The sequence below is a fragment of the Brachyhypopomus gauderio genome, unplaced genomic scaffold (assembly GCF_052324685.1).
Source record: "Brachyhypopomus gauderio isolate BG-103 unplaced genomic scaffold, BGAUD_0.2 sc104, whole genome shotgun sequence".
In the NCBI taxonomy this organism is placed as follows: domain Eukaryota; kingdom Metazoa; phylum Chordata; class Actinopteri; order Gymnotiformes; family Hypopomidae; genus Brachyhypopomus; species Brachyhypopomus gauderio.
Genome location: NW_027506925.1, coordinates 343,485 through 358,539, shown reverse-complemented (window position 1 = coordinate 358,539; position 15,055 = coordinate 343,485). Strand labels below are relative to the sequence as shown.

The following is a 15,055-nucleotide window of genomic DNA, read 5'->3' as shown; positions in this document are numbered from 1 at the left end:
ATGAGTGGTGTTATGAAATTTGGAATAGAGATGGCTGTGTAAACAAACATACCCTCAAAATGTGGAGCTGAAAAAATATTGAGCTTTGTAATGTGTAAAAAAAATTCTTAATAGTTACTACAAGTTTCATAATGCTCAGTTGGAGAGGTTTGAGCTTGTTTTACAAATATAAATTAAGGTTTGATGTACATCTAAAAAAAATTTACATCTTTGTATAAATATCACTCACTTCCTGTCCCAACTTAAGGCAATGTTACAAACGGGTTTGTTCAACAAACCATTCCCTCTGACACCATAGATGTTAAAAAGCCATTTGTGACTAACAACTGCTGCATTGCAGATTAGGGTCTGTTGGACCAGCAGCTGTTCTAAACGGGCAAATCCAAACCTCCCTCTGTTGCCTTTTAAGGGCCTAGGACCCTGCAAAAGCACCATGGTACCTGCTCTATCTGCCCCCTGCTGTGGAACACTCTGTCTGTTTCTGGACAACAGCTTTTTCATGCTATTAATAGCCAACAATCAGTGGCAGGCCATCCTATATGCAAACTATTCAAATGGTGTAGCACCTCCAGAATGGTTTCATGACTAATGTGACTGACGGGGCCCCTCATGAACCATATTATGTTAAAGTGTCTTTTTTTATTTCTCCTTTAATGCCTACTGAGGTCCAGTGTTAGCTGTATATACACTCCAAGTAGCATTATCCATCAGCTGACATAAACTAGGTGTCTGTATAGAGCAGTCCCCACCAGAGTTGTGCTTGGGGCTCTGGAATGGCTATGGTTGGCACTGCCCATGAACTGGTAAACAAAGCTACAAATCAGTGTTTGTTATTGTTAACTATATAAGACCGTAATTAATAATACACATAAATATGTACTAAGTGAGTTAAATATACAATCACCATCCACTTTAGTTTAATCTACTGCTTAGAAATACCCAGTGGATCTACAGGTAGAAAAAGACATGCACTGCATGTGTGGAGCTATCCACCAGCTCTATCAACCAGTTATATCCACCAATTCTATCAACCAGTTATATCCACCAGCTCTTCTTTGTATTGAGTTTCTCATCACAGAAATAAGTGGCCACTCTCAACCCAGCAGTTATTTTCACACATATGAAAACTCAAACCCGGTGTGCATGATACACTCATACCAGTGCAACACCCACTTCCATATATTGTATATATCTAGCTTACAAGGCAGCCATGTTTGATTCGTATGTGGCCTCAATACCTGCCTAACATGGCTATGATATGCTGATCTGTGATAATCAGAGTACATGAGAGTTGAAGGGAATCCTCGAGGATTGTCCTCACTGATGGACTATATGTCTGGTGTGAAAATATTCTAAATATAGTTCCTCTAACCCTGAACATGGGCCTCAAAAATGCTCACACATAATCCAACTGTGGCACATGGATCTATTGAATAACTCCAATAATTTTAAATAGCAGAGCATGAGGGCACACCTCTCTCAAATGAGGAGATGAGTGACAAGAAAATCAAGGTTTGTCATGATAAACACACCTTAAAACATTGTGGTCTTTTATCTTACTACAAAATATTAACCAAATATAATTCACATCGTTTGTAACAAGCTTGTAACATCATCAAGGGACAAGTTCTCTTTTTTTAGAATCACTGTCAGAAGCATGCAGTGTCATGTATTTAATTTTGCCCAGACACAGATGACTAATGATCTTCTTTAATGTCTGATGGTTAATATTCTAACCTAATATAAGTGTCTAGTCTAAAGATGGTTTGAAAATGTACGAGCAAATTGATTTTCTGTACTCTTTAGGAACATAACAGGTAGCTCCTGGTATGAAGTGCAGTGTTTCAGCCCAGTCTAAATTGAGGGGAAAGAGCTTCTATTCATCCCAGGCCTCAGTAAGGCTCAATAGGCTGACTAATAAGGAGGTGCTATAGAGTGGCCAGTGCTGAGGAGCAATGCTAAAGTATGCCTGGGAACACCTGTTAGTCACCATGACCCTAAAAGGACACAGCTGAGCCAATCAGAACACAGCAGCTACAGACTACAGAAATCTTCATCCATGCCCCTCTTCCCACACCACCCACCCACGTAAACCCCACCTCAGCTGTCTGGCATGCTTTGGACATCATCACACATACCAGGGCACTGGTCAACTGACAGAGGCTGTATCGAGCAGCACTGCAGGAGTGTCCCTCTACTTGTTTCTTAACTAGTTAAACATCTTCTCTTAGAATGTGAATCACTCCCCTATCCAGAGGCACTTCAGCTCGCCAGTGTGGTCAGTGTTGCTTTCCATGCCTGAATGGACCAGTGGCTTTAACACGGGGTTGTGGTTCTCACATCACTTTAAGCAATGATGTCATGTCCCTGTTGGCCAAAGTATTGAATGAATAATAAACTGCTGTTAAAATTATTAAAAGTAATGAATAGACCTGAGGTAACATACACACACATACATTTGTCTCTGTGTGTGTGTGTGTGTGTGTGTGTGTGTTTCCCTGGCTTATGTAATGCAGGCCTAGAAACTTTTATCTCAGCTGAAGAGATAAAGGGAAGCAGTTTTAAACCTCTTGTTTTTTTTGTCAGAGGGAGGGGCTCTTGTCTCCTGTGTACCATCAGTCCATTTTAGTGACATCCTGTGACAGAAGATTAGGTGCAAGATTCCTTTACTTGGGTGGCATTTTTTTAGTAGCTCTTATTTGGGGTTATGTGAATTCCCAAGACCGCCCCTAGCCCCCATCCCCCTGGCCACTGTCGTATTTAAGGGGCATCCGTCACACTCACCCTTTGTCCCACTGGATATTCCAGCCGTGTTGTACAACTTGGTGAGTGTGTGCCTTCTGTTAAGTTTATTTCTGCAGGCTGCCTCAGGGGTGAGGGACAGGAGCAAGATGTATACAGTGTTAGGACATTAGAATGAACTGTCTGCATGGAGCAGAACCCTCTGCTTTTAACTTTATGAAGGCTGACAGGGAAATTTCAGGAGGAACTGATTTTCATTGCAAACATGACAGTAGCAAGTGGTACAGCCTTCTACAAGAAGTGTTAAGAACATCGTGAGAGATCAGGAAGACCAATGGAGTTGTAGACCAATGGAGTGATAGTTAATTATTTTTTACTCAACACTAATAATCATGTATTATAGAAACTAATGTACCATTTTCAGTATGGGTCCATGAGAGTCTGGGTGCTTAACCAATGGATGTTATGATTGGAGGTAGCAGTATTATAGCACATGCTGCTTAGAGAAGATTCAGTATGTTTGGTCAGCTGAGGCTGATCTGTTGCTTGTCAGCTGAAAGATTCCTTTGGCTGTGAAGTAACTTCAGATAGGAGGCTGAGTGAGGAAGGCAGTTTGGAATTACAAAAGCGGATGCTTAAAAATAGCAAATGTGTCTTGGATGCTCTGCTGTGTAGCTTGTTTGACTGTTACTGTGATGGACTGAACTCGTAGCTTTAATCATATACAGTGAATCATCCGGCAGGTTGGCACTGTGAGGTTTTTCTGGATTATATCAACTGAAGTTCTGTTTTTATGCATTGCTGGATTAGATTATCCTAAAACGTACTACAGCTGAATGTCTTCTACAGTTTGTCACAATTTATTAAATGAATTTGTAAACGAATCACATTCATGGGGATGGTTTTAAGTTTTAAGTGCATTCTGATGGAATTTTTGCTTTTCTTCAATATTTGTAATTTTCAGTGGCAGTTTACTATAAGCCTATTTCACAGTCACCCTCTTCCTCTGAAGGCCATCTCTGAAAAGACCAATCATGTGTGACGACGATGAGACCACCGCCCTCGTGTGCGACAACGGCTCCGGCTTGGTCAAGGCTGGGTTCGCCGGTGATGATGCCCCCCGTGCCGTTTTCCCCTCCATCGTCGGACGGCCCCGCCACCAGGTAGATGACCGAGGGAAAAAAAAAATCTAGGAACCGCCCACTGCAGCAACAGCATTTGTTTAAAACTGACAAAACCTTTTGCAAACTTTGCTGAGTGAGTTCTGATGGGATTTCTCCCAACAGGGTGTGATGGTAGGTATGGGTCAGAAAGATAGTTATGTGGGTGACGAGGCCCAGAGCAAGAGGGGTATCCTCACTTTGAAGTACCCAATCGAGCACGGCATCATCACTAACTGGGACGATATGGAGAAGGTAGGTGCACCACTGACTCCAGTTGGTCCAGATTGTTATGGCAAGTGAGAATATGAATATATATATATATATGGCCGACGAATGACTCCAGCCAAAACACATACACACACACACACACACACACACATACAGTATAGCTAGAGTGATTGGCTAGAGTCCTTCCTTCTTCAGCTGTGCATAATAAAAAAGTTGAGCCGTACAGATATAAAACTTATTATTGTGCTTGTTTCAGATCTGGCACCACACCTTCTACAATGAGCTCCGTGTGGCCCCTGAGGAACACCCAACGCTGCTCACTGAGGCGCCCCTCAACCCCAAGGCCAACAGGGAGAAGATGACCCAGGTGAGCACGCCCCCAAGAGGATATAATTTTTTTTGCGCTCACTTTAAACATTGTTCTACTGTTTACCTGACGCTTCACTTTAGACCCTTCTGAAAATGACTGGCCTCTGTTTTCTAGATCATGTTCGAGACCTTCAATGTCCCAGCTATGTACGTGGCCATTCAGGCTGTGCTGTCCCTGTATGCCTCCGGCCGTACCACGGGTCAGTATTCTATGTCTGTCCAGATAACCTCAACTGCGTTATATAGTACGTACAGTTCTGTGTTTACATGAGCACACTTTTATTCTCCTCTGTACTGCCTCACAGGTATTGTGCTGGACTCTGGTGATGGTGTGACCCATAACGTGCCCATCTACGAGGGTTATGCACTCCCCCACGCCATCATGCGTCTGGATCTAGCCGGTCGTGACCTGACTGACTACCTGATGAAGATCTTGACAGAGCGTGGCTACTCTTTCGTGACCACTGGTGGGTACAGTGAAAAACGTCTTTTCAAAACATCTACACACATAAATTACGTTCAGGACACACCCTTCATAGCCACTCACTAAATCTCCACTCCCACAGCTGAACGTGAGATCGTGCGTGACATCAAGGAGAAGTTGTGCTACGTGGCTCTGGACTTTGAGAACGAGATGGCCACCGCCGCATCTTCATCCTCACTGGAGAAGTCCTACGAGCTGCCCGATGGCCAGGTCATCACCATCGGCAACGAGCGTTTCCGCTGCCCTGAGACCCTCTTCCAACCTTCTTTCATTGGTGCGTCTGTACAGCGTGTTCATTTTAGCAGGCTGACCCTTGCCAGCATAACACGTTCATCCCGGTTATTAATTACACGCGTCATGTGATTTTGCCTCTTGCCCTTTATAGGTATGGAGTCCGCTGGCATCCATGAGACTGCCTATAACAGCATCATGAAGTGTGACATTGACATCCGGAAGGACTTGTATGCCAACAACGTCCTGTCCGGTGGCACCACCATGTACCCCGGAATTGCTGACCGCATGCAGAAGGAGATCACCGCTCTGGCCCCCAGCACCATGAAGATCAAGGTAAGAGTCCATCTGACTGAAGAAACTACACTTCAGAAAATGCAAGTCTGGCCACTCCTCCACACTTTCACAACGTCTCCTCTTCTGTGTAGATCATCGCTCCACCCGAGCGGAAGTACTCCGTGTGGATCGGAGGCTCCATCCTGGCCTCCCTCTCCACCTTCCAGCAGATGTGGATCAGCAAGCAGGAGTATGACGAGGCAGGCCCCTCCATCGTCCACAGGAAGTGCTTCTAAACCTCCACCCATCCACCCATCCTTCTACCCTTTGTGTTGCATTTGTACTTTGTACTTTTTCATTTATTGTATATAAACATACTGTTGTAATAAAAATAGTTTTCTGTGACAGTATTCAAGTGTCCTCATGTTTTGCTAGTGACTAAAATGCAATTTTAGATGATTTTTTAAACTTTTTTGAAGTATCAACGCTTACGGCCTCGTCCTCAGACAGTAATGTAAGCCTAATGTAACTAATTTGATGCTGTAATTTCATGCCATCATTAAGAACCGACACTAATCTCACGAACATCTGTTTCTCAGACTAGTGCACTTTACAGGTAAATTTACAACCCATATGCTTTGGGAAGAGAGCATGCCCTAATTACGGGTTAATGCTTTACCTGAGCCCTAATCAGTTTGTATGGGCATCAAGAATCAGTATATAAATTGACTCAAAACTTAGTGTAAAAAAGGTGTAATGTAGAACAAGGAAATATTTTACTTTGTTTTAAATACCATTTAAACTAATACCTCTATTACCACATTTGGCAGCTTTGGATGCTGGGTTAAACTGCCGGTCCTTCATATTGTAGCCTACTTCACAGAGGAATATTCTAGATGTGCCTCTTCAACATTTGTAGATATGAAATATAAACCGTATGGGATGGTGCCATGGTGAGTCACACTCCAACTCTGTTGAATATTTTTATGCTGGTATGTAGTGGTATGGCAAGATGGCGGTTCTGTAACTGCTATTTGTTCAGTAGTTATTTTATGTAGTGTAGTGTATTAGATTTTTTTTCATTAGTTTCTTAACCTTATACTGCAGATTCGCACACCCGGTGGCCATTTTTAACATTTTTGACATAGTTCACATTAAAACTAGATATCTCAAGTTGTACATATAGGAAAATTATCATTCATGGCTCAAACTGAAGTAGGCAGTTGGGGGAACATATTAATACACTTCAGTATCATATTCACATAATTTGGTTTATTTTAGAGCCTCTATTGCAGATGCTAATATGCCAGGAATGTCACAAATGCTGACTTGAACTTGAACATGACTGGAATGTATATTCACATAGTTATTCAAATTAGGTATCAGAAATTACAATAAATTTCGCTAGGGTCTTTTCTAACAACACAGAAAAAATGGAGCAAATCCATGCAAGCATTGAAAAGTTATTCAGCTTTATCCAAGGTATGTCAAGTGCACCACACCCATGTCTAAATATGCCACACCCAACACACACCATTAGCCAACTAAGCTAACATGCCAACAAATTCCTTACACGAAACCGAGGAGCTACGACAAACAACAATGCTGCACATATTACAGCAAGACCAGAAAATTCCAATGACTAAATTTCATGTCCAAATATGAACGTTATGATATCATATTTATGTCCAATATAGTCCGACAGCATAAGCTAGGTTACCGTAGCCAACTCCGGTAGCATCCGACACGATACAGAGTGCTGCAGCACTCAAACGCTCTAAAACTGTTTATAATCTAACGCTTAGTTAATGTTTAGTATTAGAATATATATTTTGTACAATATCGCTTATGAAAAATTATCCATTGTTACTCACAGTACGTAGAATCGCGTCGTAGCCGGTGTACCGTCTTACTTCCGGGTTGGCGAAAATTCCGAAAATTGCTCATATATTCCACACAAAGTAATCCGTTTATGTTCAAAAGTATCCACAATCCGCATAAAAACGAACAAAATAATCCATGGCTGCTTCAGTTTCGCCGAACAGTGTGTTCTGGGGAGCTTAGCTTAGGTTAGCAAAGGGTTAGCTTATGTTGCTATGCTAGCGGCCGAAATTGGAAATGAAGCGCCAGTTTCCGAGGGCTCAATTTAAAAATATACTTGACCAATCATGTCATATGAGGGCTGGCTAGCTTCGGAAGGATGTACACTATTGGTTAGAACAGCTTTCAATCACTTCTGAGGCGCCAGCTTGTCTCTGTGGGCTTATTGGTTCACCCTCCCCCCCTCCCCTTCGCACCTCGCCGTGGGAGAGGTTGTAAAACCTGTCACTCAAAGTCACTACCCCACTTTAGACCAATAAAAACCACTCAAATCAAAGCAGAACCGCTGCAGCTTTGTAATGAGGGGTCAAATCAGCGTTAAGAATGCTTCTGTGACGCTTAGGGGGCAGATTTGTCGGAGTGTCTCATTCAGGAAGCGGATTTTGGAAAATTTTGCAGTGAGGTGAGCAAGCTTTTTAAGGTACTTAACCACAACGGATCTACGCTGTTAAGGTCTTAAATTAAAGCCTTATTAGTAAACGATTTTTAGGTGACAAAACATTAAGACATTTCACAACATAAATATGTTTTGTAAACGGATATGTCGGGAGACCCCCCCGCGGGGTGCACTTTTGTGGTCAACTTCAAAGCCGGATATCTCGCGATCGGCTGCACGTAGACGGCTGAAACTCGGTAGGCATGTAGATGGGATAGGAAATTTTGATTTAAGCGCTTTTGTTCGGAGATTCATTAATGTTTAATATGTTTTATATCGCCGTAAAGGAGCTGGGCCCGCCGGCGGGCCCACTAGGGGGCGCTTCTGCATATGACTGAATCTGAGGGCTTGTTCAGAAAATTGCAGCTCTGCTACAAAATACTCCTATGAAAAGGTAGGTGTGTTCATTTGAGTGCAATTATAGTTTATTGAGATTTCAGTTGTACCTTTGCGCAGAGCAGGGTCAATCAAACAAGAAAACATGCGGTGGTTAGGGTTACGGGCCTCAAGGGTGGTTAGGGTTACGGGCCTCAAGGGAATCTTAATGTGGTTCCAGATTTTCCTTCAGAGTATAATGTCAACACTTATAAGCATTTCATTGCATTACACAAAGTAAAGACGACCCTATTAAAACCAAATACTACAAGGAAACACAGTTGCTAGATCATTAGTAAGCAGATAGATTGTAATTAGTTAAATTTCAGGTTATTCCAGAATACCAGAGTCATCCAACATAGAAAAACATAACAGTCATAAATAAGGTGCTGATCAATAATAGATGAGAGAAGTGAAGCAAGCAGACAACGAACACGTCACAGGTGAGCAAAGTAGACGTGTCAAGAGTCATCGTCCATTTAACCAACAACAGGTGTTTTATACTGAAGCCAAATGGTTTCCCCTTTATATTAAAATTAAGTGCCAATTGAATTGTGCTTAATCTCTGTTCATCTCTCTCAGAGATGGTCAACTGAGCCTTCATGTTGTCTCCTGCCAAGACACTTTTCCACACCCCAGCCAGAGACGGTCCAGAAGACCAGCATCTTCATACTCAGGAAAAGGACACACCTTCCCCAGTCCTGGTACTCCAGACCATGACATTGCATCTTCAGAAAACAGTGCAGGCCCTTTTATAAAGAACACCAGCACCACCGCAGGCGTGGAGATGCACAGCAGCAGGTGATGCCCATGGATGGAGTAAAAGAATCTCCTCTTCCTGTTCAATACAGCTGGGCACATTGCCCTGAAAACTGAATTTTCTTACTGATTCGCCAAACCCGTCAGAAGTGTTTAAAAATGACTCTGACAGCTGCGAAGGCCTACAGATTCAAGCTGATGAGGTTGACTTCACAAAGATAAATTTGTGTGCACGCAGGCAGCAGGGGTTGCTGGTGAGCTGTCCCTGCTCAGACCTCCAGCTGTTGTCCTCTAGTGGGACAATGTCACTTTCCCAGCGACATGTGAAGTAACAACTACAGTCTGATACAGTCTTATGGGACACGGTGTCTGTGGAACTCCCTCTCTGGATGCAACAACCACCTCGAGGCTTCCAAAAATGAGAGTAGTGGTTTTCATTTAAAATGTGACATTACTCCTGTTTGCCAATATGTGAAGTGGATGAAGTCTTCCATGAAAAAGTGACAGATAATGAAAGGATAAATGGAAAGTCAAAAGGGAACGAACGGTTTTAGTGTCATGATATTGAACTTCTGAATATGAAGTGTAACCTTCAACTAGTGTTAGGGTTGTAACTTGTGACCAACTTGTGATGCAAAAAAGTACTACATAAATTTGCTTATTGCATCAAGACTTTTCTGACTTTGTCAGGAACTTCTATTTAAACTAAATTTTAAAAACATTGTTTAACTAAATTATAAGATGCTCTTGTTAAAATTATGACCTTTACTGTTGTTAGGGTCAGTCTCGACCCAAGTAGAATACTAGATTAGAAATCATAAACACACTAACAGCCCACAGTTGTTAACTAACAGCCCAGCTCTTCCTCCAACCATTTGATCTTCAGTTAGGTGTTTCTGTCTTTGCCTTTTTCACAAAAGAACAACAAAACATTAAATCAACAAACATTAAAACCAATACTTTCATGGATCAGGAAGCCCAACAAGGTAACCAACAGGTAAGAAACAAAATGGATGATAAATAATTTGTTTTTAGGGTAACAAGAGAGCTAACACAAGAGTAAGGTTAAGGTAGAAGTAGACGTGGTGTTTAGTCAAATTTTGAAACTAATAGTATCTAATATTTGTGCTTGCTGAAAAGATGCCACACTTGTTTTAAGTCTCACTTATATTAAGACTACATATGTCATTGTAATGCTATTAATGTTTTCAAACTTTTTTATTTTTTATTTTGTGTGTAGCATAGAGGATAATGATAATTTTATATTTTAATGTCAACTCCTGTTAATATGTATAAATACTGTACGCACTTTTTAAGATATATATTGAATAAAACGTATTTAACCTGTATTTAGATAGCTGGGTATCGGAATAAAACAACACGGTTCATCATGTGCGTGGTGCAGGAACCAATAACAGTTGGAGGAGGTAAAGAACACGCAGGCTGTCGACAGCGTAAATGAACCGTGAACATCCTCTCTGATCTCCATCACCTCATCGAATCAGGTGGTAAGCTTGTTTTTCGACTTGCTCTATCGGTTTATAAATGTAAAAAATACCCAAACGTCGACATTTCTGTGTTCAAATTAGATACGGACGCACGTTTTCTCCCTTCATAAGCAGGACGACCTCGGCGTGCGGTCTTTATTGTAACGACGTAGCTGGAAATGTCGGAGAAATCGCATTTGTCTTTTACTGCTGCGATTCACTTGATCTCGTTTTATCTGTCTGCATCATGGTAGAATTTGCATTAAATCATTTGAACGTTTCACGTTTTCGAAAATAAAACAACTGTAGTCGTATTGCTGTCGTGTGTGCTTATGTGGACCGAAGTAGGCCAGGTTAATCTGCCATTAGAAACATGGTTATTATATTAACATTGTTAATACACTACAATTCATGCTTGAAGTCGATATGTTTGCTTTTGACTGTTGGTGCAGTGAGTGTCAGTGATGGGTTCGGCTGGCAAGATGTCACACTCGGTTGCTTTCAGCCTCCTGGTGAGTATGACTGCAGTGGTTTATGGCCGCAGTCCTCGCACCGCGGACCAAGCGGACATCCAGCGCCTTTTACACGGTGTTATGGAGCAGCTGGGCATCGCCCGCCCCAGGGTGGAGTACCCGGCTCACCAGGCCACCAATATAGTGGGCCCTCTCAGTATCCAGGGTAAGGAGCACCTTGTGTTGCATCCCAACCTGAACATAATTTTAAAGAACTTGATATTATGGTTCAAAATTCATACAGATAAATTTGAACAAGAATCAGCTTACAACTGCTTTGTAGATGTCTTTTAATTTGCCTTTTATATAACCATGCATTAAGATCGATTCAATATATGTAATAATAGGTCTATATCATGGGGACACGGGGACCTGTATTTTTTGGTCTAGTTGCATGTCCTGCATGTTTGTGTCCACTAGGTGGTGCTCACGAGGGGCTGCAGCATCTCGGACCATATGGAAACATCCCCAACATTGTCGCAGAATTGACTGGAGACAATGTGCCAAAAGACTTCAGCGATGACCACAGCTACCCAGACCCTCCCAACCCATGCCCCCTAGGAAAAACGGGTACACATTGGTCTAGTCTACATACAAATGTGCTTGTTTTATTAGAGCTCACTTTTGTTTTTATAAATGAGTTTATCATAAGTAAACTGATTTAATTTGCATGACGATACATTTTTAGTTTTCTTACTCATTTGCTTTTTGAAGATAAGGTAGGCTATGTCAGAGTTAATTTAGAATGAGTGCCATGGTTAATTCTGTACATCCACAGAATGTTGGTCTTCTAGCTCTTCTTGGACTAACATGGATTACACTGTGTTCTTTAGCCGCTGATGGGTGCTTGGAGAATTCACCGGACACAGCAGAGTTTAGTCGAGAGTTTCAGAAACACCAGCATCTCTTTGACCCAGAGCATGACTACCCTTCCATGGCCAAGTGGGTGAGTTTACAGTTTGGATAAGATCAATTCCAACTCCTTTCTGGTAGACAGAAGGTTTGGATCTGGGTCTGCATACAACAGTTAAATACATCAAGTTAAATAAGCCATATTTATAATATTAATATTTATTATATTAATAGGCTAGTTTATTTTCTTAGCTATTTTATATCTGAATACTGAAAAAGCAACAGCTATAAACATGTCCTGAGTATCACATTATTAATTAATACATGCTGTTGCTTCTGTTATTGCTATATAACATTACTACTACTACTACTACTACTACTACTACTATTATTATTTATTATTATTATTATAGTTCTTTGTTAAGGATACCTTTCTCAGTATATAGTGAGTATAAAATGAAGAGTAATGATTCCTTTTCTCTTTTAATGTGCTTGCAGAATAAAGAACTGCTGTATGAGAAACTGAAGGGTGGACCAAAGAGAAGAAGAAGGGTAAGTGAGAGTGTCGGTGGGACTTCACCGCAGCTACATGAAGACCTACAAGAGGGTGTGTGCTTGTGCCATGTTACGAAAATCCATTTTATGGCCACTCTTGACTATTTTGTTTTTTTGTTTTTTTCTTGTGTGGTTTTAATTCCAGAGTACCAACCCATATTTAATGGGACAGAGACTGGACAATGTAGTGGCCAAGAAATCTGCACCCCATTTCCCAGAGGAGGATGGAACGGAAACCCCCGCGAGCAGCGTCAAGCCCTGAACTTTACACTGTACTGACGTGTGTGTAATAGACCTGTGGAACTTCTTAGTGAAACAGTGAATCCAGATCATATGATGCAGACGAAGATGGTGATCCCTTAACATGTATTTTTCCTTGACACGGTTTTTGTGTTCAAAAGAAAGTAAAATAAACATGTTCATGCACACATTTTTGAAGTGTGTTTTTAACTATATATAGCTGTGTGTGTGTGTGTGTGTGTGTGTGTGTGTGTGTGTGTGTGTGTGTGTGTGTGTGTGTGTGTGTGTGTGTGTGTAAGGAGTTTAATAGAGATGTGCAAGTAGTTTTCTTTGTTATGGGATTGTTATGTTTAGTCTCAAAGTTACATCTTAGCTACTCTGAATGTTTTTACAGACACACCTTTTGAACGGTTCATTTTGTTGGTTCCTGTTTTCATGAAAACATATGCTTTCAGTCACTGTGTTTTAGAAAATTCAGTCACGAAATGACCACATTGAAATGACCTAAAACCCCCGATGGTGAGCAGTCAGGCTGTCCAGGTCGCAGGAGGCGTGGTCTTCCTCGCGCATCCTACCCCTTCACTTAAATGTCGCGCGCATGTGCCACAACTTTCTGTCTTGACGCCGAGCTCTGGATTTGTAATTGCTTTTCCTTTTACTTTCATTCGTAAAGACTTTTACATACAATCTACGCACTTTTTACTGCACTTTATGCAAAAAGTGACAAGCTGGTGTTTTACAAGGTAAGCAAACTTGTAAAGTTTATTTAAAATGATGCGGAATTGAGAGGGTTTTTGAAGTTCAATGTCAAAGTTTTTAAATATAATTTTCAGCCTGCTCACTTATCTCAAAGTAGACGGATATCTTCTCGAAAACCCCCAAAATACAATCAGTATAAAAGTTTTACATGCACAGTGAGTCATCGAAAAAATGTCGACATTTTAAGACATATTTATACGCACCTATCGAATTATTTGCTGTTTCCTGCCGAACGTTCACTTTTTAATAGTGAATATTATTTCTTTTCGAAAGGATGGCGAAAGATGCATTATTCGCTACGCTCGTGGTTGTGTGGCTACTCTGCAGTCCAGTGATGAGCTGGGTTAACGGGGGATTTCAAGGCGCCATTCCCCATCACAATAAATACAGCCCAAACGAGTCCGAACAGTCACCGCAGACACCGCAGAGTGGGTCCTGGACAGGGCAGTCCCCGCCTGCGGACGAGGTTCTGGAGTCCAGCCAGGAGGCTTTACACGTGACGGAGCGCAACTATCTGAAACGTGACTGGTGCAAAACGCAGCCGCTGAAACAGACGCTGCACGAGGAGGGCTGCATCAGCCGCACCATCATCAACAGCTTCTGTTATGGACAGTGTAATTCATTTTACATCCCCCGACACGTCTATCCAGAAGATAGCGCCTTCCAGTCCTGCTCATTCTGCAAACCAAAAACATTTACCTTTGTCACATATGCTCTAATATGCCCGGGACAGACTCCACGAATAAGGAGGAAACGCATCCGGCGTGTGAAACAGTGCCGGTGCACTTCAATAGATCTGGATTAATATCAGTTCGGTCCCTCTTTTGCGTTCTCAAACGGCTAATTGTAATATACCACTGCTGGCGTAAAATCCATGGATAGTATCTTTCGCAAGGCTATACTGGATGCGTAGGAGTTCAACATTCATGCGCTCTTTTTTCCAATGCCTGTGATGCTTGCACTGTTAGCTTTTAATAACCTTTCCTACCATAATTTGTTCCCCAGATATTGCGTGTAATTTCTTCTACCCCTTATTTTCATTCATTGTAAATGTATGTCGTTGTAACTATCAGAGAAAAACCTCGTCAATCTCCACTATGTGGACAAATTTGGGGATTATGCAAATTATCTTTATGTGACAACTAATTTTGCATGAAAACTTCTGTACATAATGTATTTAAGTAACTATGATAAATCAAGAAGCATTCTCACCTTCAATATATAGATATTTATTTCCTCTTATTTTGTTTTTGAGCAGTTAAAGAAAGAACAGAAAAAAATCAGAACTTTATTCTCTCATTTCTATGAAAACATGTATCAATATGTATCATTGTTCCCCAGTCTTTCAAATGAAATGGAAACTGATTTGACTGTTACAGCGAGATCAAAACAGGGGACATTCACATATGTTTACTGTATGTCCAATGTCACAGGAATATAACACTTTATTCAATGGAGTCCATTTCGATGTTTTAAGTGTACATACA

General features: G+C 41.4%; 3 protein-coding genes across 5 annotated transcripts; all 3 read left to right on the top strand.

Annotated features, from left to right (window-relative positions):
* Positions 1 to 2,676: 2,676 nt before the first annotated feature.
* On the top strand, positions 2,677 to 5,903 carry actc1a (actin alpha cardiac muscle 1a). Of its 2 annotated transcripts, none has more exons than XM_076993172.1 (9): positions 2,677 to 2,825; positions 3,755 to 3,905; positions 4,029 to 4,157; positions 4,390 to 4,500; positions 4,618 to 4,702; positions 4,808 to 4,969; positions 5,069 to 5,260; positions 5,372 to 5,553; positions 5,646 to 5,903. In XM_076993172.1, exons 2-9 carry the CDS (start codon positions 3,777 to 3,779, stop codon positions 5,787 to 5,789), a joined length of 1,134 nt encoding a protein of 377 aa, XP_076849287.1. In that variant the 5' UTR covers positions 2,677 to 2,825; positions 3,755 to 3,776; the 3' UTR covers positions 5,790 to 5,903. The 2 variants fall into 2 exon arrangements, with proteins under 2 accessions (XP_076849287.1, XP_076849286.1); XM_076993171.1 differs by having other exon boundaries at positions 2,689 to 2,825; positions 3,736 to 3,905.
* Positions 5,904 to 10,555: 4,652 nt separating this feature from the next.
* scg5 (secretogranin V) lies at positions 10,556 to 12,997 on the top strand. Of its 2 annotated transcripts, none has more exons than XM_076993136.1 (6): positions 10,556 to 10,668; positions 11,103 to 11,328; positions 11,583 to 11,732; positions 11,996 to 12,108; positions 12,513 to 12,566; positions 12,715 to 12,997. In XM_076993136.1, the coding sequence occupies exons 2-6, from the start codon at positions 11,115 to 11,117 to the stop codon at positions 12,829 to 12,831; spliced, it is 648 nt and encodes a 215-aa protein (XP_076849251.1). In that variant the 5' UTR covers positions 10,556 to 10,668; positions 11,103 to 11,114; the 3' UTR covers positions 12,832 to 12,997. The 2 variants fall into 2 exon arrangements, with proteins under 2 accessions (XP_076849251.1, XP_076849250.1); XM_076993135.1 differs by having other exon boundaries at positions 10,556 to 10,671.
* Positions 12,998 to 13,410: 413 nt separating this feature from the next.
* Positions 13,411 to 14,802, top strand: grem1a (gremlin 1a, DAN family BMP antagonist). Its single transcript, XM_076993140.1, has 2 exons — positions 13,411 to 13,552; positions 13,842 to 14,802. Exons 1-2 carry the CDS (start codon positions 13,521 to 13,523, stop codon positions 14,371 to 14,373), a joined length of 564 nt encoding a protein of 187 aa, XP_076849255.1. The 5' UTR covers positions 13,411 to 13,520; the 3' UTR covers positions 14,374 to 14,802.
* Positions 14,803 to 15,055: the final 253 nt, after the last annotated feature.